The 24052-nt window shown below is 40.1% G+C and overlaps 1 protein-coding gene across 1 annotated transcript in view; it reads right to left on the reverse strand.

Annotated features, from left to right (window-relative positions):
* The window catches only part of fut8b (fucosyltransferase 8b (alpha (1,6) fucosyltransferase)), a 61107-nt gene that overhangs the window by 35039 nt on the left and 2016 nt on the right, over positions 1–24052 (reverse strand). The window contains exons 2-3 of the mRNA XM_053613757.1: positions 12050–12165; positions 6344–6506 (exon numbers count right to left, since the gene is read on the reverse strand). Of these exons, the coding sequence (XP_053469732.1) occupies positions 6344–6506; positions 12050–12165 (279 nt within the window). The remainder of the gene's footprint in view (positions 1–6343; positions 6507–12049; positions 12166–24052) is intronic.

Genomic DNA, 24052 nt, shown 5'->3' on the forward strand with positions numbered 1-24052 from the left:
GAGAATTGTTTTAATATTTAATTTTAAAAAAAAAATTTTCCAAAAAAATCAGCAAAATATGTGCTTTTGGCCATGGTGCCCAAACTTTTGCATACAAATGTACAGATGGGTGAAAAGTTAAAGAAAAACCCAACATGAAGTGTCTTCATAAAGTGTTGGGCCATGAGGAGCAACCAGAGCAGCTTCAGTATGCCTTGTCATTTATTCTACAAGTCTCTGTAAATTTAGTGGAGGAATGAAAACCTTTCTTCACTAGATATTCACTCAGTTGGTACTTTGATGATGGAGGTGGACAGACCTCTCTAACATGTCACAACAAAATCATTCATAGTGTTCAGCTGGGTTGACATGGTGTTTGGGAGGGTCATAACATATTATTTCCATCATTTTCATACTCATCTAACCATTCGGTGAGCCCTCGTTTCCTGTGCTTGTGGGCGGAGTCATCCTGGAAGAGGCCACTCCCATCAGGATAGAAATTTTTCCTCATAGGATAAAGATGATCAGTCAGAAGAACCTTGTATTGATTTACAGTGACACTTCACTCTAAAGCGAGAAGTGAACCCAAACCATTCCAGTAAAAATAAATAAACGCCCCCTACAGCACAGCAGAGCCATCACTTTTTCCTTTAATTTATCACCCATCTGTGTGCTGATCCAAGTCATCATGTTGATTCTCTACACTACAGCTGAGATTTCCATTTAAAGCAATAAGCACGATTTCACCCACTCACATGCTCATACAAATGCACAGCTTCTATCTATTTCTATTTCTATTTCTCTCTCTCTCTCTCTCTTACACACCCTCTAATCCACTGCCAGTGCAAGTGGGAATAGTAGTGAGAAATCAGATTGGTGTCCTGTGTGTGTTTGTCGTGATTCCAGCAGCGTCTAACCCACACTTAACACACCTCATCACGGATTAGTTCACCTGCACGCTGAATTACAGCTCCATCTGCTCTCAGGTAAAAAGCCAATATGGCCGCCTGCTGGGGACTTATGACCTAATTATGATTTGCCTTCTTAGATTAGATGCAGAGTGTGTTCAGAAAGTCATCTCCATAACTGGAGCCTCAAATTTAGACCTGAGAGGAAAACAGACAAGAAGCAGGATGTCAAAATAGTACAAATAATGATTATTCACTTAGTATGAGTATAAATAAGTAAATTTACTTAATTAAAAATCAATATAGTCTCAATTTAATGGTAGTGTAACTTCCTACACTAGTAAAAGTAATTGTTTTATTCCTGATGAAAATAAGTTCATGTAAAAAGTAACTTTTATTAATTATCTAAAACTGTTAGAAGCTGATTTTTGTTTTAAAGAAATTATTCCAGTTTACTGATGAATTCATCAGAAATAGAATATCGTGTAAATAAATAATATTTACCATTAGCTAGAATGTGACTTACTGCCTAGCCAGTTATACAGTACTAGCTTATCATCAGCTAAGAAAACTTCAGGATATCCATTTAATGCTAGCAAATTGGCTAATTTTACATCAACATGCCTTTTCTAATTAGATGGAGTTCATATGATATGTCTCTTTGCTTACTCCAGCATATTGAAACATTTTACTGAGGTAGGGCCAGGGGTGTTCATCCTCAAGTTCAATACTGCATGTCTTGTGTCTTATCCGTATTCAATCACACACAGATAGTTATAGAATTAGTTATATTGTGTCCCTTGAGAAGGTCACCATAGACGTTGAATTGTCACAGTTTTTCACACTGATGAACTTGCCTGGATAGTAAACTGAAATAGTTGGAACACAATCAAAATCATATGGTTTTTGGTAATTCAATTAGTAAGAGTACAAGAATTCAATTCCAATAATATATAGGTAAAGTATATATAGGACAAAATAATACCAGACATCCCAACTCTCCCGGAAGTTCCTGGAGTCTCCTGCATTTTAATTGAAGCTCCCTGATGCCCATAAATCCAGGGACGACCCTCCCCAACTGCCCTCCCCAGCCCCCTTATTTTTAAACCAAACAAAAAAATCTCGACCGTAGCCTTGGAATGTTCGGCGCCATGCTTTATTAACAACTATTCAAACAACTGATGACAAATTCAAAAACGTCATTTATTCAAAAATATTCACCAAACTGGATTATGTAGTCTAAACCTTGTTCAAAACAGAGTTAGTGCTGCACCTATGGTAACCCTTCAAAATCATGTTTTATTCGTGCTAACAACGATTAGTACCCCTGAAGTGTCATTAAAAACATTAAAAGCAAGTAGCTGGGGAATGCCCTTCCCTCTACATCTTTAGGGAATTCCTTTGCTGTGTCACTGAAAGAAGGCCTACTTGCCATGACGTGAACTATTTGTGACCTATCACAATCACTCATTTTCTTGGGCCAAAGTCCGGGATCCTCAAACCTGTCAGCACGACCACCGGAATCTGAGACATCAGTGCATGTCTCCCCTCAGCCGCCCTCGTCTCGTTGTCTGACCCTCTCCTCTGTCTCCCTGTACTGTCTCTCCACCGTCACAGCAGCTCTTGCTTCCATCTACAGTTATTAGACATGGCATGCGAGACGCTAAATTCATGAGGGAAAGGACCGTAAATTTGCATAACACGAATTTATGGTTCAGTAGTTAAAATTCTCGGTAACATTTACAAAATCCAAGCGAACATATCAATATACAAATTAGATTTGTCTACTGAGACGTTCTCCACGGAGTTTGATGACTTTTTCACCAACTAGGGTGGGGAAGTGCAGAGCTACACTGATACCAGCGTACAAGTACAACACACTCAATAACTACTTCAATTGTGAAGGTTAGTGATCTCTATAGATTCAACGGAGATCCCTTCGCGCAAGGGTAGGCTGTGTAGACTCAATGCAAATCTACAAATGTTGCTAGGTTTATGTTTTTGCCCGTGGTGCAAGACTAATATAGCGGAAGCAGAGCAGCTGCAGTTTACTGAGGTAGCAAAACTTAAAGCCTTAAGATACTACGCTTTGGGGGAAACAGTAAAATGCTGGGCTAACGTCAGCCCACTGTAGGCTACCATAAATTAGAGTTCTGTGGCCACATGCGAAGATCCATACACGTGTGTGTCTAAAAGTGGTAAATGCATGAACATATCCAACCTTGCTTCTTTGTTTCTTCACTCTGTCTTTCTAGTTTCAGAAATTTTGCCATTTGCTGTCATGCATGTGTGATGCCATTTTCTGTTTTTCTCTTTTTTCGTTTTGTTTTTGAGCACTAGATGAGTATGAGTAGCCATTCTGACAGGTTGAATGAATGGGAGGTGCGTCTGGGGATGTGTGAGGGGGTGTGTCAAAGTAGCGTTGTAGGACCAAACAATTTTGTGACGTTATGTGGGCCCATAGTAAGGCTACATACAATGAAGAAAACAAGCATGATATATTCCAAACAAATAAAGCATTTTCTAAATCATAATGCTGTTTAAATATGCCACCAATAAATGGCCAACATATGACTGCCTAATGATCAGTCTCTTTCCTGTGCCCCCTTCCTAGGCTGGGCCGGGACAACGTTTCTGGTTGTCCCCCCTAGATGCCGGGCCTGTGCAAATTATATACAGACCAATATCCCAGAAATCGATTTTTTTAGAGCGAGAGAGAGAGAGAGAGCGAGAGAGAGAGAGAGTTCAGTGGTCACTTCTAATGGTCGACGGGCTCTGGAAAAACCGAGAGAGCAAGTGACAGACCGGTGAGAGAGTGACAGCGCGCATCTTGATTAGTCTCTCTTTGTGCTAACTAACCTATCAGTTTTCTCTCTCTCCAGTTCATCCATCAGTTCGGTTCCGTTTAGTGTCTTCAGCACCATGGCAGAGTGTCCAAATAAAAAAAAACAAAAGAAGTACAAAACGCACTTCACCCCAGACTACACTAAAGTGTACCCATGGATAATAGGGGTAAAAGACCACAACCGTGTAGCTCACTGTAAAGTTTGCAGCAGTGATTTCTCAATTGCCCATGGTGGGTCAAACGACATGTTGAAGACATGCTGAGGTGAGTTTAATAAGTGTTGTTCGTCCATCAGCATAGCTAACGTTATTTTAACTAGCTGCTATAAGGAGCTACTGTATTGATGTCTAGGGGAGCAGGCCAAACTCCCTGTAGACATGTGTAAAGTAGTTACTGAATATAAAAATGACTCCATGAGTGGAATAATACAGTACTACAATATAGTATAATATAATACGAAACAGTGTATAGTAAGTACACATTTTAATGTAAAACATGTTTTAATCTACCACAAAAGCTATTTGCATTAACATGTGTAAATAATGTGTGTAGATAGTTGCAATATATTTTTAAATAAATAGTTGTGTTCTGGCATAATTAAATGTCATGTCCTTGTTCATACATGTTTGGTGGCTGTGTATTTGTGTGCGTACATTTCAAATATGTACATAATTATTAATAAATATTACAGTTGCTTAATACTGTAATTATTCACATCATTGTTAGTTATAAAGGTTGTTCAATACAGCACACATTACTTGCAGTACAATATAATTAATTATCATACCAACTTCATTATGAAGAATTATAAGCAGAATTATTATAATATGTGAACATGGGCTTCACAGAAAGTCAAATTTCTTATGGGATCAAGTCCAACTATTGTAAAAACACAACAAATGGATAAAATACTGTTATTTAACATGCACATAGCTAATTATTGTTAATTATGTTAATTAGCAGCGGTGTAGCAGCTGCTAGAGCGCAAAAACAACTGTATTATAATTTGGGTAATACACGTACTGTAGCAGTGAGAAGGCGCATTTGTGTGAATGTATACATCTGCATGCTTTTCTTGACATTTATAAGCCATATTTTGTACTCATGAATAGACTTCCTCTAAATGCAATGTGTTGTAGAATAATTTATAATGTGTTTTCACTGTTTAATTCCTTCCCTGCTCTGTCTCCTTTGTTCAGTCTGTTTAAGGTTTGGAGCACCCTTTTAATAATTCCTTCTAATAGAGAGTGTGTTCTGCTCTGTATTTCGATTTTACTTTATGTATATATTTTTCTAAATAAAATCTGGCTAAAATAATTATAAAATGGAGAACAATACATCGAAAATGGTATGATGCCATCTGTTTCTTCTTCTGGTTTTAGAGAATGAGCAGTGTTAAGGCAGCAAAGGATTGTGGGATTGCCCAGCCAGATCTGAACACTGATTACAGCTCTAATAGGGGGGTAATTAGAGCAGCATTTCCCATTAATCAATAAATCATGACATGGAAAGAGAGAGAGAGAGAGAGAGAGAGAGAGCGAGAGAGAGAGAGAGGCAAAAACAACAAAAATAGCACATCTCCCTTCACTTGCTGTAAAAGTCGCAACAAAAAAAAAATGCTGTTCCTATTTCACTATTCTATTTCAGCGTTGGTTTAGATGCATTTCTAATGAATCTGGTTTCAATTAGCTGTCTAATTAGCCTGAGCTTCTTGCAGCAACAATGAAAATAATAAAAAGAATATGCATATAACACCTAAATTCAACGGCAAAAAAATCGGTTTATTGTCGTTCCATAATCTTTATCATGTTATTATTATCCTCACCATTGTCTTCCAGACCAACACTACTGTTGTAATTGAGCGATTCATTTTTGAGCAATTATTTATAGCATACAGGTGGTGGAAGTGATCATGGCAACAATTGTGCAATAACAGCCATCAGACTGAGTTGTCAGGATGTAGTCGAGCTATTAACTGGAAGAAATTTTGGCCTGTCTTGCTAATCCTGCTAAATTAGGCCACTTTTAGGTTTAGATTATGCATTAACTCAAAGAGCAATATTCAGCATAAATAAATAATATGAGTAATAAAACTGCCAATTTCCCTCTAATACCTCCCTGTCTGCTCCCCGCTGGTGTAATATACAATGTCCTCTGGTGAAAATTGGTTCTGCCATCACTGCTATGAATAATGATTTTCTGGATCACCGAAACGCTGGAAATAAAAGCCAAATATAAAGTGATTGGGCACTTATTGTGTTTTGCGATGGGCTTTCTCTCTCTTTATTTTTTTTGCCTTGGTAAATATTAAATTCAAAAACAAAATATTTCAATTGTTCCCAACATGATGTTGTGATTTGGATAAACTGAGATGAGATGAAAAACAATGGATAATTTTGTTTTGTCAGCTAGGTTTCAGTGCTACTATGAACCAACAAATATTACAATTGCACTGCAATTCACGCTTACATTCATCTCAGGTTACATGCTATGAGTTGGAGCTGTAATATGTAGAGAAAACAAAAAGAGTAGGGTTTGGAAAATTGTGCTAGGTTTAAATGTTGTGACAGGTTGTAATGTGCGTGTGTGTGTGTGTGTGTGTGTGTAAAACCTCTGTTGGTGGCCGAGATCATGCAGCAGTGTATCTGTGTGCATCTGCAGCGCAGCTGGATCTACGTGGCTCAGCTTCTTCACCTCGCTGCGCAGAAAATACCAAAACTCCCTCACACCTCTCTCCACCTTCCTCCTGAAGTCCTCTTGCACACGGCCTGGGCCTACTGCAGGAAGGGGCGAGTGAGAGAGAAAGAGAGCAGCAATTACTATTAATTTCACACGACATATTAAAACGCTGTTCCTTCTGAGGTCTGACGTCTTGTCCTGATTCGCTTAGTCCTTGCTTTGATTGCGCGGATGTCCCTAATGCCATCAATTAGTCTGGAAAAAGTGTAGTTAGGAATCTGTTACACTGGGTTATCATCTGTGCACAGCTGAATTCATAACGTGTTTCATAATAATCATCCACTTCAGTGACCGCATTCTTTGAAGAACTCTGTATCACTGAGCAGGCTTTTATCTGAACCCTGGCAGGCATAGCGCTCTTCTTTCACTTCTGTCATCATGCTGTGCTTTTGACAGCTGTTTATCCACGGTCACTTGCTAATTTACTGGATTACCTGAAGACTGTGTTGTGGTTGGGATCTAGATTGCAAAACAGGCGTACGGCCATGTGGTTTTTCTCGTTCTGCTGGAATCTTGTAACTGTATTACAAATTAGGACAATGATATTGCTGGACTAAGCTGACTGTAATCACTTTATCCTGGTCAGGGACACAATGGATCTGGAGCCTATCCCAGGAACGTCGGGGTTGCGCATGTAACACTGTTCCCTGAGAAGGGAACGAGACGTTGCATTTAGCATAACAGTATGGGAAGCGCCCTTGCGCGCGTGACCAGTATCTGAAGCTTGTGTAAAATCATGCCTTTACTAATAGGCCTGCCATGATCAGGTAACATGGCAATTAAGCGCGTCGCGTGATATATATATGGCACCTGTGAACCACGCCGCCAGCCTCTATTATCTGAAGCGAAGACGCAATTCACAGGCCTGCCCTGGTATGACAATGCTATGCAACGTCTCGTTCCCTTCTCAGGGAACAGGGTTACATGCGTAACCCTGACGTTCCCTTTCAAACGGAACTTCGATGTTGCATTTAGCATAACAGTATGGGAACGGGAATACCCACTCCGTCATACCGAGGGTACGGCCTTTTCAAAAAGACCCAAGCTCGAGGGTCACTGCAAGACACTTGAGCCCGGGGTGGAATGAATATCCAGGCTGTAATAACGAATGAATGTGTGTGGCGTAGACCATCCTGCAGCAGCACACACATCCTGTAAGGATACCCCTTTGGACAAAGCCTTTGAGGAGACGACCGCCCTAGTGGAATGAGCTGTTATGCCCTGAGGCGTGGCAAGACCGCGCACCTCGTAAGCCATAGATATTGCTTCCACTATCCAATTAGAGATGTGCTGCTTTGACACCGCATCACCTTTACTGTCACCGTCAAAGCAGACCAGCAGTTGCTCCGACTTACGCCACTTGTTGGAGCGGTGGACGTAAGTACAGAGAGCCCTTACTGGACACAGCAGGTGCATCCTCTCTTGTTCTGGTGTGAGGAACGGAGGAGGGCAGAAAGCCTGCAACACCACAGGGTGGGCAGCCGATGTAGGCACTTTAGGAATATAATCCGGCCTAGGATACAGGAAGGCCTTGGCTAATACAGGGGCAAAGTCAAGGCAGGAAGGGGCAACAGAGAGTGCTTGTAGATCTCCCACTCGCTTGTGAGATGTCAGGGCCAGCAGAAGAGCTACCTTTAGAGTCAGAAGCTTCTCAGAGGCTGACTCTAAGGGCTCAAATGGGATCCCTGACAGACCTTCCAGGACCACAGAACCGTCCCAGGAAGGTATGTGTGGCCTGCAGATCGGCCTCAGCCACCTGACACCACGCATGAACCTCGAAGTTAGAGGATGTTGTCCCACAGAGGCTCCATCAACAGGGGCATGGCTGGCCACGTAAACGCTGATTGTAGAAGGAGCCAACCCTGTTGAGAAACATTCTTATAAGAACTCCAGGACTGTAGCTATTGTGCAGTTCACTGGGTCTAGCTGACGTTCCTCACACCACAAGACAAAAAGCCACCACTTGAGCGCATACAGTTTCCTTGTGGATGGTGCTCTAGCGTTTAACATGGTCTCTACAACCTCAGTTGTGAGACCAGAATCTATGAGCTGGTGCCCCTCAGGGGCCAGACCCACAGTTTCCATAGTTCTGGCCAAGGGTGATAAATCAGCCCTCTGGGTTGAGATAGTAGATCCGTGCGGATGGGAATCTCCCAAGGAGTATCGTCGAGCAGGGAAATTATCTCGCAGAACCATATTGGAGCCGGCCAATAAGGTGCTACTAGGAGCAGACGTAGACAGTCTTGGTGAACTCTCACTAGAACTTTTGGGAGCAGAGCGATTGGGGGAAAAGCATATAGATGTGACCTCGGCCACGTGTGCACCATGGCGTCCAGCCCCAATGGTGCGGGAGGAGTGAGGGCGAACCACAGCGGGCAGTGTGTTGTCTCCTCGGAGGCGAACACATCCACTTCTGCTTGTCCAAACCTCTGCCATATGGACTCCACCACCTGTGGATGGAGCCTCCAACCCCCGGGCCTCAGCCCCTGCCTCGACAGGATGTCTGCCCCTACATTCCAGCTGCCCGGAATGTACATTGCACTCACTGACAAGAACTTTCCCTCTGCCCAGAGAAGGATTAGTTGCGCCGGCCTGAACAGGGGGCGTGAACGTAACCCTCCCTGGTGGTTGATAAATGAGACCACTGCTGTGTTGTCTGACACAACTAGCACATAGTGACCTCTCAACTGAGGAAGAAAGAATTTCAGTGCTAGGAATACGGCCCGCATTTCTAGGCGATTTATATGCCACTCCAGATGAGGGCCGCTCCAAAGACAGTGAGCTGGACAGCCATTTAAGACTGCACTCCAGCCTGTGAGGGGCGCGTCTGTCATTACCGTCTTGCGGTAAGGAGACGCCCCTAGAGTGTGACCTGAGGCTAGAAACCGCGGACACCTCCAAATACTCAGAGCACGTAGACATCGACGCGTGACACTGATTACTCTCAGAGGTTTCATCCTCGGATAAAACCCCTGACTTTTCAGCCACCACTGAAATGGTCTCATGTGCAATAGGCCCAACGGTATGACGTTGGCTGCTGCTGCCATAAGGCCCAACAGTCTCTCATAGAGAGACCATCAAATCAACGGCATCCATTCAGTACCATTTAATTTGTAATGATTAAAAATGTAAAAAAAAAATACGATATCTCAGAAAAGTGTATCGCATAATCATTTATCACGATATTGATAATAACCCTAGCCTGTAGTAACTATACTTATTGTTTAATCTGACATGAAGGGCACGTTATTGCACAGTCTGTTATAGAATCCTTAAATCTTAAATTCTTAAATCATTTCGTACAGTGTAACAAGTAATAATTGCAAAAGACCACTGGAATCGCACAGTATAAAACCAGCTTAAGACAAGATCAAGACAAAATGGCTTGAGACACAGAGGAGACCAAGATGAGAGAACAGTGCTCTTCAGAGTTGTCTCGAAAAAACTAGAACCCAGCCTAAAGATACTGTAGATTGCAAATGAACTGCAGCTGTCAACATAACTAGACCACAGCTTGCTGAATCACTTCATTAGCTAAAACGTTAGACTAAGCCGACGTCACACTGTAGGATTTTCAGTCTGATTTTGATGTTGCAGACAAAATCATCAAGAATGAATTCTCTGATTGTGTGTTGAGACAGTCTAAGAATTCATAATGTGACATGCTCACTGGCAGACAACAACAAAGTTAATGAAGTGTTATCTTTTTTTTTTTTAAAAAAAAGGGTGGTGGTAGCTCCGTGGTTAAGACATTGGACCTCTGATAGGAAGGTTGTGACTTCCAATCCCAACACCACCTAGCTGTATTGTTGGGCCCTTGAGAAAAGCTCTTAACCTTCAACTGCTATATTTGATAAATGTAAGTCACTTTGGATGATGGTGCTTGCCAAATTCCATAAATGTAAAATCCCAATGTGGGAGATGTTCTTTTAAAATCCAACAGAAGGAGGATGGCATACGATTATTGAAAACTGACGGCACAACTGCAAATACGGTAGTGGCAATTGTGAAATGTAAATGAAGCATGCTTATGAACAGAAAAGTACCTTTATTACCTCAAGCTCACTCTGAAGAATGTGAGCCCATTTACTGCATGAGCCCGGACCGATGACATAAGCAGAATTTTAGCCTTTAATATTTTCTTTAATCGCAGGTCAATCGTTAGAGGAACGTTATTGCCTATTATATAATTCAGCCAAGATTTTTATTGGGATCATCTTGCACAGTGTAACACATAATAGTAAGCTGTATGAACCAGCTAGAGAAACAGAGAGGTCATGTTAATTACTGAATTTTAATCACAGAAAGTCTTCTGGAAATCCACAAACACAAACCTGAAAAACTCAAATACGAGTACTACCGATGAGAAGAGCGATTCAGCTATACTCTTTAACATTCCCCTCCACTAGAGTGACATGTTTGTCAAAACTTTCATGCATCTTTGTTCTGGTGAAAAGAATTATGGGATTATACTGCGAGGAACACATAGGCAATCCTGCCCTGAAATCTCGAGCTCAGACTGCCTCCCTAACGGGACAGGTTTTTTATCTTAGGAGCATGTTAATGCTACCGAAAAATAAAATACTTCTTACCTATGGACTCATGTTACAATTGGAAAGAAAAACAACAATACTGACCTCCTGTCACATGATCTGAACGAGATGGTCTTCATTTTTTGGACTTAGATTTAATGCTCAGTGCTAAAAACAGTACAATGTCAAGGAGACATTAAGGCTGTGTGACTGTGATGCAGGTCACCTCTCTCAGTGGTGTGGGCAGGGATATAAAGAAGCAGGTATTTACTTCTCTTCTCGTTTCTTCTCTCCTGTCCTTTCCCTCTCTCTCAGGACTAAGCGAGCTGATATTTATAGACCAGCCTCAGAGAGATGACCATGTCCCATCCTCTAAATTCACCAAAAAAATCTATCTATCTTAGTGGCAGATAGAGTGCATGTTTTAATGGAACATAAGCTGCTTTTTTTCAGTCACTGGAACTATCACTTTTACTACATTTACATTTATTCATTTGGCAGATACTTTTATCCAAAGTGACTTATAACTAAAGTGGAATCCAGTGTAAGCACAGAACAGAGAGCCAACAGTCTCGTTCAGGAGCGCTGTAGTGTCTCTGACAGTTCTGGGATTTAAACTCAAAACCTTTATGATCACTGGTGCAGAATCTTAACCAATGACCACTGTATATTTCTGCTTGACTTTCTCGTACCTAGATATTTGTCGAGCCATACTATATCGAATGAATGCTGGCATTTTATTCTAAAGGAAAATGACAAATCACTGTTTAATCAACTGTTTGTTCATTTTTAACCCAAAATGGCTGCTCTGACCTTTTTTTCCCTCCTAATTTGTCTGATTTACATCACCCACACTGTGTCTATACTGGGAGTCCCTTAGAAGAAAACGAGAATGTAAACGTTAGATTTTTGTGTCCACATAGTCTTGACATAATCCGATTATGCCACATAATTGTGTCACATTAAAGCAGAAAACTCGATTTGTTTTACTTCAACCTGGTGATGTGATTGCAGCCTTATTGTTGTCTCTCTTGTTGCGCACGTACCATCTCCAAACACTCTCTGATAGTTGCGGATCTCCTGCTTGGCTCTGTTTAGCTGCTCCTCTAAAAGACGCAGCCGACCCGCAGAGACAGGTTTAACAGACTGTCCTTCAGGAATCCTGTAGAGAGGGTCACACACACACACACACACACACACACACACACTCTATCAGTATTATTGTATAAAGGTACAATAACTACCTCCAGCTCTAATTTACATCGGAAGGACACAGTGTGACATAGAAACAAAGATTTAAATATAAGTCAAACAGAGACAGAGAGAGAGAGAGAGAGAGAGATGGTATGACTTCCCCTCATAGAGAGTTATATTTTGTAAAATGAGAGTAACATTTTGTTCTTAAATGTCAATAAATACTTAGAAATCAATTTAATCCTACACTAAGGCCTAAGAATTAGAGTAATGCACAAGGAGTTTCAGCCTTAAGAGTGGATTTCAGCCTCAAATGGTGGCAGCACTAGGACAGAAAAGACATGTACACACAATTTCATGATCATGCTTAAGCTTTACTCTATGGGTATACTCCTATTCCTTGCAATGTTTTGCTCTAAGAACATTTACAACACATTTTATTCCCAGATTTTACCTAAGAGTTTTTTTGTTTTAAGTACACTTCTAAGACTAGTTTCAAGGGTAACTCTCAGAACTCAGGACTCAGTTACTCTCAACTCTCTTTTATACATCTCAGCCTTGAGAGAAAGGAGATAGGAGACTGAGAGAGACCTTGAGAAACAGAAGAGTGAGACTGAGAAAAAGACTGAGAGAGAAGGAGGGTCAGATGTTGTTTGTGCTTGTTTTTTAGGAGCAATTACATTACGTACAAAAATGTCATGCAGTACAAGCCTAAAGGTACAGTGTATACATGGCACCATGCTTAATGCTTTTCTCTGCCTTTGTGGAGACATTAGTAGTGAAATTGGAAGTGCAGCTGATTAAAAATTCTATTCAATTTACTAAACTTCAGGCAATTAGCAGCATCCATTTAAAAAAAAAAAAAATCCATAACATTAAAACCACTGACAGGTGAAGTGAATAACATTGATTATAATGGCACTTGTCAAGGGGTGGGATATATTAAGCAGTAAGTGAACAATCAGTTCTCAAAGATGATTTGTTGCAAGCAGGAAATATAAGCAAGCGTAAGGATCTGAGTAACATTGACAAGGGCCAAATTGTGATAGCTAGACAACTGTGTCAGAGCATCTCCAAAACAGCAGGTCTTGTGAGGTGTTCCCGGAATACAGTGGTTAGTACCTACCAAACGTGGTCCAAGGAAGGACCCCACACTTGGTCCCCACTTTGGCCTTTCCATCACTCTGATAGAGGTTAATCTTGGTTTCAGAACTTTTGTGGCTCATCTCTGTATTTCTTTGTGAATTACAATCTGGCTTTCTGATTCTTACTACTGACGAGTGGTCTACATCTTATGGCATAGCCTCTATATTTCTGCCCTTGAAGTCACCTTCGAATAGTGGATTGTGATACCTTCACCCCTGCCCTGTGAAGCTTGTTGGTCCTGTAAATTGATGTTTATATCCTCAGCTGTTGTTGTTTTCCTTGGCCGACCCATTCATTGTCTGTTGCTCAGTACACCAGTGGTTTCTTTCTTTTTCAAGACAGTCCAAATTGTTGTATTGGCTATGCCCAATGTTTGTGCAATGCCTATGACTCTGGCTTGCTTTTCTCCCATAGACATCTCTCTGATCTTCATGTTGGCTTATCCTTTTTAACAACAAATGCACTCTTCACAGGCTGAAGAAACCGAAGGCTAAAACTAAGAGTAGATGTTCAGAGCTATTTATTTTTTAAACAATCCATTTAACAGGACACACCTGGGTAACAAGAAACATCTGCCACCTGTTATGTTCCAATATTTTTATGTTCACCTACAAATTTGGTGGTCTGAAACAAAATGTGCTATGTTCTAGGTCATTTAACACGTCTACATATAAAAGCTGAAATTCTAACCCACCCACCCACCCCCCCCCCCAACTCTATTTATGTTCTCAAACATAAATGTTTTCAGTCCAGAGCAAAATAAATAAGTAAATAAATGAATTGGCCTTGCCATTCCAATAGTTTCAGAAAGGACTGTACATCCTTGGTAACTCAAACATTAATGTCAAAAGCTCTGTAAGCACATATTGTGGCCGTATCAAACTGTGTTTTGTGCTGCAATTCACGTGTACATGTGGAGAGAGAAATGAAAGCGAAAATGAAAAAGAGACCTGAAAAGAGAGAAAAAAAGGGACAGAGAGAGGGAGAGACAGTAATATCTGCTGCAGTGTATTTAGTAAATGTCTGTTTGAGCCTTTAATCAGTAATTATAGTCTGAATGTGACTGCTTTTCCACACACACACACACACACACACACACACACACACACAGTTCCAGCACAAACAGGCTCTAATGAGTGTTCGGGAGTCTTTTCGGGCTTGAGTGAGGAATAACCAAGCCATTAACCAAGCCTGTTAATTTGTTCTCTCACAAACTGCCTTAATGCACAGCAATACACACTCTAACATGTTCCAACATCCTGTTAACACCAATTTCTCAACCCTTCCATCAGATCCACTAGAGAAAACGACCATGTTCTTCCTAGGTTTGATCATCTACTGAAGAGACAAAATATTGAGTCTCCACTACGGATTACACACGGATAATGTATGAATATCAAGGACAACATGGTATCATAGACATATAACCGGGGTGAACACATCAGCAGATTATGTCTGGGCTTTATTTCACCAATGGTTGTTTCCTCTCATATAACAACCAGAGAAAGAAAAAAAATCCCTGCTCCATACTGAATTTTGCAAAATGATTTTTTTTCTTCATTTGATATGTTTGGGACACGCTCCAACTGGTTCATATACAGTATTTCATGGTGGCTTGATGCAGCTCCATGCTGTAAATGTAGCATGTACTAATCATTCCCAAACCCTTCTGCTTCTTAAATTACAACCGAGGATGCATTCTGGCCATCGATTAAATTATTTATATCACTTGGATAAATGAGCTTGTATTGTACCACAGGCGTTCCCCTCCGTATCAGTAGTCGTCTAGCTATCACAATTTGGCCCTTGTCTAAGTCGCTCAGATCCTTACACTTGCCCATTTTTCCTGCTTCCAACATATCAACTTCAAGAAATGACTGGTTGTCTAATATATCGCACCCCTTGACAGGTGTCACTGTAAAGAGATAATTAATGTTATTCACTTCAACTGTCAGTGGGTTTAATGTTATGGCTGATCATTGTATAATATAACTCTAGCACTAATACAGTGAGCAAGCACCATGCATTTAAACACATGAAGACACTAGCCAACCATATTTACTGTCCTGCAAGGACAGAACAACCAGAGGTGGTAAAAGAACTCAAATTCTTAACTCAGATTTAAGTGTAGTAAACGTTGAAGTACAGATTCAAATTCTTCATTTAATGTTAAATAAATGTTAATGTTAAATGTTAAAGAAAAAATATACATTACATCTTAAATTGAAGTTTTTAATTAAAAGATTTTAGTTAGTGATGGTAAATTAGTGCCTCTAACACCAAGGAACCAATCAAAGTGGGAAAACTCTCTTAATAAGTTAATAAGACAATAAAACACTTGAAATGTTGTAAAGACGCTCTTGTGGTGGGAAATTGATTTACTGTTATAAAACGTTCACACTGGAGATTCCTTTCATAAATGTTAACATCTCTTTATGGGAAGCTGCAATGTATCAGTTATCCATCCATCCAATCATTTTCTATATCGTTTTTTTCAGCACAGCGTTGCGGGGAGCGTGGAGCCTATCCCAGGGGACTCGGGTCACAGGGCGGGGGACACCCTGGACGGGGTGCCAATCCATCGCTGGGCCCAATCGCACACACACTTACACACACTATTACCCTACGAATAATTTGGAGTCTACAACACGTGTCTTTGGACTCAGGGAGGAAACCGGAGAGCCGGGAGGAAACCCCTGAAGCACGGGGAGAACCTGCAAGCTCCGCGCACACAATGCAGAGGCAGGATTCGAACCCCCAACCCTGGAGGTGTGAGGCAAACATGCTAACCACCTCATAAGAGGTATGAGGATCCATTTGCAAAGTGTTTTTTAATAAAAACATTCAGTCCACAATCCAATAGTGTAATCTAATACAAAGTCCAAAAGAGTAATCAAAGCAAAAGGGATTTCCAAAAAGCAAAGTTAAAGTAAGAGTGCAAGATACAACGTAATGGAAGACTTCGGAATTTGTGAGTGTCCATGAGCACTTTGTATAGGGAACAACCAGGAAGTGGCCTGTGTGATTAGCAGAGGTAACACTAGAAGTCTGAAGAATGGGACCTCTGCTGGTATAGAGGGGAACTGTCCTGAGTCTCCTTTACACTTAAGAGTCCTCAATGCAAGTCCCTGTGAATGAGTTGTTACTACAGAAACGATAACACCAAATGAGTGCTTTAATACAAACCGGTGATTTGTCTTGCAGCCGGCACTACTGTCACAGCTGTGGTTATAGAAAATCAATCAACACCTTCAGATCAATTAGACTTATGAACTCAACAGTGCTGAGTTACAAGGCTACAAATGGACTTGTGAGCAGAGTTGGGTGTAACTGTAATCAAATAACTTTTTTCTGATAACGCAGTAATGTAATGCATTACATCTAAAATTGATGTAATTTGATTACAGTTACTGAAGTCAATAAAATTATGTCACGTAATAAATTATGTTATACATTTATTGTTAAGAAAACAATATTAAGTAAAATGCATTTTCACATAAATCACATTTTGCCCCAAATATTTTTTCTTTAGCCCCGAATAATTCTCTACTTTGAGCGGTTTGTCACTACACAACTGAACGTCAGTAGAAGAAGACAGAACGGAGGCGAGACCAATCAGACAGGGTCTATAGGAAAATATGTGGAAATACTCGTGTCTTATTGGCTGACAGCTCAACAGGGTTGAAATTGAAACAGTAACATCCTCTGATGCTGAGCAGGAAAACAAGGTGTGTAAATGTCTATATGAGTTCCAGTTTACGTGAACATGATACGAGCAGAGCATAAGGAAAGGTAATGTACTTTGCATGGCACTGTAGCAGCTAAACCCATACAATGATAGCTTAGCCATGCCTCCCCTTAGCTAGCGACACCAAACTAGCCTAGTTATAAATGTTTTATATTTTATCGGTCTGGTAGTCCTACAAACAGAGACAACACCCGAAGCATGTGTCATGATAAATCTAACTTTTTCTGATCGTGTCATACAATCTAAAATTATAGAAAGAATTATAAGTCTCACTTTTTAGTGTATTTTTGTAGGTTTTGAAAGTACAGTAATTAGTAATCTGGTTACTTTTTACATGCAGTAATCTGTATTGTAATCCATCCATCTTCTATACTGCTTAGGCTATAGAACCTTCAGGGTCGTGGTGAACTTGGAGTCTATCTCAAAGAGCATGGGGCACAAGGCAGGGTACACCCTGGACACTCACACACCCATTCATACACTACAGACACTTTGGACATGCCATACAGCCTACAATGCATGTCTTTGGACTGGGGGAGGAAACCGGAGTACCCGGAGGAAACCCCTGCAGCACTGGGAGAACATGCAAACTCCACACACACACACACAGGGCAGCAGCAGGAATCAAACCCCCAACCCTGGAGGTGTGAAGCAAACGTGCTAACCACTAAGCCACCGTGGGTCCAGTAAAGTAATCAGATTACAATTTTTAAGTAGTAATTATTAATCTGTAGTGGATTACGCTTTTTGAGTAATTTACACAAAACTGCACGTGACATGGATTACAGATCCACATCCAGATATGTGACATTAGAGACATCAGCAGAGGATAAGCTCTCATAGCTCATATTTTGCTGGCATTGCTAGAGAGTTCATGTGAGAATCCAATCAGCTACCATGAAGAACCTGCTGCTTATACATATGTATGTGGAATGTGTGATCTGATAACACTGCAGAGTGCGCCCACGCACACACGCACGCGCACACACACACACACACACACACACACACACACACACAAGCAGCACTTCAAATTGAGCACATGGCTCTTCTCTTTAACACACACACATATAAATGGAAATGCAAAAGTGCCTGAGGATTATGGGAATAAAGCGGGGCTGTATGACCACGTTATTACATCGAAGCAGAGCACTCAGGGATGTCCAAGCCACCATGTTTGTGTGTGTGTGTGTGTGTGTGTAGGCGCGTAAGAAAAAGAGCTGACACCGCTAAACGCCAGGACAGAGGGAATGAGTTTGAGCCGCAGCTTGACCTCGTTTAAAGCTTCATTTCATCAAAACACAGTTAAGATGTTAAGTTGGACTGTCCCTTTCCTGAGAAGGCTGCAGAGGTAGGCACAAATTTTACACAGCACTTGTGCCCCTGAGATAAAATCTGTCCAGATCTGAGGGCAGCATAAGGACAGCTGTCTTCTGAGAGTCCTTATTCTGGACAAATTTAAAGGAGCATGTGTCACATGGCTTCTCGGAGAAGGCAATCTCATAAATCTGTTTATCAGAAGTTCACCACAAAGTTCACGTTTGTGCTGAACAGTAGATTGCAACTACTTCTCTATCTATCTATCTATCTATCTACCTATCTATCTATTCCATACATCACTTGCATATGATCAGATCTGATTGTAAAACAAGTGTAGGCAATTTCCATTAACAGTTCCTTATTCATCAATTTCCAGATTTTAAAATAATAATCAAAAGTAAAATCATCAGAACAATAGGATAAGTAATAATATACTGATTAGAGTATAATATACTGAGTATAATATAGTACTATAAGTAATAATAATAAAAATATTGAATAACGTTGATAATCACAGTTACACATGTGGGAACCTAAAACAGACTATAGTTAATGAGGTTTAGTGACACTGAAATGTATTTAGTTCTCCCCGTGTACTTCTTTCCTGAATGCTGAATACTTTATTTTTATTGGCTAACTATCACCAATAAAACACCCGCATAAATTAGGGCATGACTCATGCAGATTGTATGAGGGGCGGGTCGTATGCACATAATATGTAATAAAGCTTGTTTCACGCAGCTGGGGTTGATTTATCATTTGTGCTCAAATCACCACATGTTTTATGAATCAGATGTCATTCTGTGTGTCATTCTCTCTCTCTCTCTCTCTCTCTCTCTCTCTCCCTCCCTCCCTCAGAGGTCAGTGTCAGATGTGGTTATGATCAGAGTCGCTCTCTCCCTGTGTCATTCCCTTGTGGCTTGTCTCATCCATCTCTTCTTGCTCCCCCCCCCTCTCATTCCCTACACCCTCTTTCCTCTCCCTTTGGCATCTCCTCAATCTTTTCACTCTTCATCCATCACTCTGTCCTATCTTCTGCATTTAAACACACACTCAATCCTCAGGTCTCACTCACTTCCACACTCTGGCCAAGGCCTTTGCACTGAACGCTGAACACACTACGATGCTTCCCTCTTTCAGTCATCTGAAGTGCCCTAGGGACCTCACTACCCTCAGTGACTTACAGCTTCTCTCATCATGGTGGTGAATATTAAAAATGTCTCTGCATGAATACAGTTATTTGATATGCATAAACCAAGTGTATATTCTTAAGTCATGCTGGGATGTATGAATTTTCAACAATTAAAAGAATAAAACATTGTTTAATGTGTTTTTAATGCACAAGAAACTCTGAAAATACTGAACAACACCTCTACATCTTTACTCTCATAAATAACGAAGGATATAATTTGAATATGTAAATTGGGAACACCCCCATTTCAACCTCCTGCCATCTCAGCTGCTAATTTAGAAGGCTTGGCACACAGATTAAAAGTGCCTAACTTTTTCCAGTTAGTATGCATTCATCCTCTAATAATTTGCATATCTGACAAGATTAAAGCCATAAACAGAGATGTAGCCCTGTCTCAGGTAGGGGATATACTGTGACTGCCTGAGCACTCATTATACAGCAGCTCATACTGGTCCAACAGTTTTCTTCATGTTACTTTTTCTTTTATTCGTCACATAAATCCAAGACAATATTTCTGGTTACCACAACTTATAAACTCCAGTGTTCCTCATTATTAGAGAGTGTGGGGGTGTCTCATATAATAATTAACAGTGGCTTCTTGTATGAAGTTTACACAAGTTCACGTTTGTGCTGAACATGAAGTTTATGCATCAGCTTTTGTTTGATACATGATAGACAGAAGTTCCCAGACAAAGGCGTCACTGGGATGTAATTAATCTTTAGAATGAACAGATAATGTGTTCTAAACAGATATGAATAGGAGGTGCACTACAAGATAGCATGTCCAAAAGGTTTGCATGGCTTCTAGTTAAGGCTAGAGGTGTGCACCGCGACTAGGATCCCACATGACGTAGCAACAAATTCTTAGTATATTCGTAACACTTGTACAGAGTCGACTTGTGATAGCCTACGTAGTTACTTTATGATCACAAGGCTTCTCTAGAACATTTCTGAAATATGTGGATCTTCAACAGGGGGTCTTACAGACCACGTTTTTCCATACATGCGAAGACTGTGTTGTCATCTGGTAATCAATAGTAGCATCCTGGTTGCCACTTTGAACATAATGAACATAATGGTTTGTCTTTTAGTCTAATATGTACTTAATATGTATTCAGGACTACAATTACTATGATAGCTTTAGGACTGAAATTGCCACAGACAGTTTTGCACTCAATTCTCCATAAGTGAACACTTGATAACTTCAACAAAATACAGCAGACTTCATGTAAAGACTATAATGTATAAAGTACACACTTATAGAAGGGAATTGAGTGTATAATCAAACTATCTTGTGTCACCCAGATAAGGACGGGTTCCCTTTTGCGTCTGGTTCCTCTCAAGGTTATCGTCTCAGGGAGTTTTTACTTACATTTACATTTACATTTATTCATTTAGCTCGACACTTTTATCCAATGCGACTTACAAATGAGGAAATACAAATTCCTTGCCACCGTCACCTCTGGCTTGCTCATTAGGGATAAATTCATACATTTATAATGTACATGCTGAATTGATATCTTTCTGTAAAGCTGCTTTGTGACAATGTCCATTGTTAAAAGCGCTATACAAATACTATATGAAATTGAATTAAAGCGTGTACTAATAATGAAGATGTAGTACTGTGCGGTGCATTTACACTATTCCTTCATTCATTCTCAAGAAGTAACTGCCCAGTCAGGGCCACAGTGGTTTAAATTAGGCTACTAGTTTGTTTAAAACCAACAAAATTTAGAAAAAAAAATAAAACAATGAGAGCGGGATTAAAAGATTACAGATCTCTAGTTGAGATCAACTAGATCTAGGTCTAGTTTTTTCCAGTTTTCCAGTTTTGCATTGGAACCTTCAGGCTTCAACCACTTTGTGTTTAAATCTGAGTACAGATACAGATTGTGGCACTGAATTTCATCCCTATTGGACATATTGTATTACTAAGGGGATGGCACTGGCACAATAAGACACCACTTTGGTTTGTGCTCACTTTATAGCTGCTTCTAAAATAGAATAGTGTACCAGATAAAAAGCTGAACAGCCACTAAACATATTTCTGCCTGGCTGAGTATTGTTGCACATTGAACAGATGGAAAGAGAAAACTTTAAAACAGACACAAGAGCCATTTGACAAGATGTGAGAATAAATTATCCAACTGCGGGCAATTGTAGATAAAATAAAATAGATTGTATACTTGCATACTTTATAGTATAACAGAAGGGACTCCCTCACTATATTAGGATCACAGTGTACCAGAAAGACAGAACAAAAGAGAAAGAGAGAGAGAGAGAGAGAGAGAGAGAGAGAGGGAGAGAGAGAGAGAGAGACAGAGATAGACAGATAAACTGGTCACTGGTATAAACATAATGTAGTATAATGTACTTGGTAACTGCAGTAACTCTAGACCTCCCCCCCACTGTCAGCACTGTTCTGCAGTGTGTGTGTGTGTGTGTGTGTATGTGTGTGTGTGTGTGTGTGTGTGTGTGTGTGTGTGCACGCACCACGAGAAGAAAGTCAATGGCTTAAAGATGACGGACAGCTGGCTAACAGCTTCCATTACGCCTCGTAACACTCTGATAAGGGCGATGTACACTCCTCAGTGGTGTGTGTGTGTGTGTAAGTGTGTGTGTGTGTGTGTGCGCACTCTATTTTAGTATGTCAGGACAATTAGAGGGCAGAAATGTCTGGTTTTCTGCACAGACACAAAGCTTAGCTTCAAAACCCAAAGCTGGCTAGATGTGTCAATTGTTTTTATTATTCTTATTATTATTGGGGGGTCAAGCCCTGAATGGGTGGATACCCCTATTGTTTTCGTTAATTTTCTTCTTCTTCTTCTTCTTCTTCTTCTTCTTCTTCTTTTTCTTCCGCTCTTGAGTCTATAGCCCTATGGGCTTGCAGGAAAGTTATGAAATTTGGCACACAGATAAAGGACAGACTGACCTGCTAATCCAACAAATGTGGAGTTTCTAACTCAATCCCACTAGCGCCACCCACTGTCCAAAATTGCATTCACGTTTATGTTAATAACTTTTGAACCATGAGTCCTAAAAACTAAATTTTTCCCTCAGATTCCTTGGCTCAAGACGATTCGATTGCTATGATGTCATTTTCTGTCATGAAAATTTTTCCACCATTTTGAATTTTCTGAAAATCCTACTTTTTTGAACTTGTCCTTGGCTGTTTGTCCAATTTGCAAGAAAATTGGCGTGCATCAAATTGGTCTCAGTAGATTGAGAGAGGCATACCAAGTCCAACAATATGAAAAATTCCTATGTCGGCCATTTTGGATGTCGGCCATTTTGAATTTAGTCATAAAATGCTGTATTTTATGAATGATTTGGCGTATCATTATGAAACTAGGTATGTGTCTTTGACACCATACACTGAAGGGACTCAAAAAGTTGTGCCACCTTGTGGTCAAAAATTCTAATGCTATTTTTTAAAATGCTAATAGCTATTGACTCCTTTCGCCTACTGTCATGAGACTGGTCTTGATAGATTCCACAGGTCATGCCGAGAACAATGTGTCCACCATTTTTAAATGTATTTCATAAATGTTTGTCTGCCACTTTTAAATGATTTTCATGAAAATTGGGTTCCATCATCTATAGCACCATCATATATATATATATATATATATATATATATATATATATATATATATATATATATATATATTCCCCACCTCCAGAATATATCAATCCACTTTGCACTCAACTACCTTCTCTCTCTGCACAAAAAAATAACTTTGTTGTATAAGTAGCATTAATTTACAGTACCAGCGATTGTACCATTTTTACTTTATCACCCCTGACTATTCTAGTTTACTTTTTGTCCCCTTAATGTTGCTGTTGAAAAGCTTATTTGGTGAAATCCTGAATATTGTAGGAGCTAACTCCCAAATTACCTATTTCAATTACTAGCAAGCTAGCTACAATATATTTGTCACTTTATATTATAGAGACATTTGCTAGCTAGCTAACATATTCCAATGACAGACTCAGTGCTAGCTATCTCCTTTAATAACAAGTTAACACAGGCTAGCTGGTTTTGGTGGACATTTACCCAAGATTAATTTTAATGATATATTTTTAAAATTCATTTATATGAGATGTTTGAAAACTGTGTAACATTACCTGAGTTTTGTGTAAGTAGTATAGGTAACCATGCTAGTAGGTAGATGTTTAATTTACATATGTTCCAATGGAACAGTATATAGTCAGTATCTAGTCAGGGGTCTACATTCATGGTCACCACACTGTACGTCTCATCTTAAACTCTCAGTCATGTCTGGAAAATATCTGTGTGTCAGGTCTTACCAAGCAGTCATTACACAGCAATATTTAATACTGAACCCATTCACCATTTCTGACTCATGTTCAGAAACAGGTTTAAGGTCATAACCAAAATAAAGAAGATGAAAGGGCAAATGGGGAAAACAGAAAGAAAGCCTTAAC

This window comes from Ictalurus furcatus, chromosome 25 (assembly GCF_023375685.1).
Source record: "Ictalurus furcatus strain D&B chromosome 25, Billie_1.0, whole genome shotgun sequence".
In the NCBI taxonomy this organism is placed as follows: domain Eukaryota; kingdom Metazoa; phylum Chordata; class Actinopteri; order Siluriformes; family Ictaluridae; genus Ictalurus; species Ictalurus furcatus.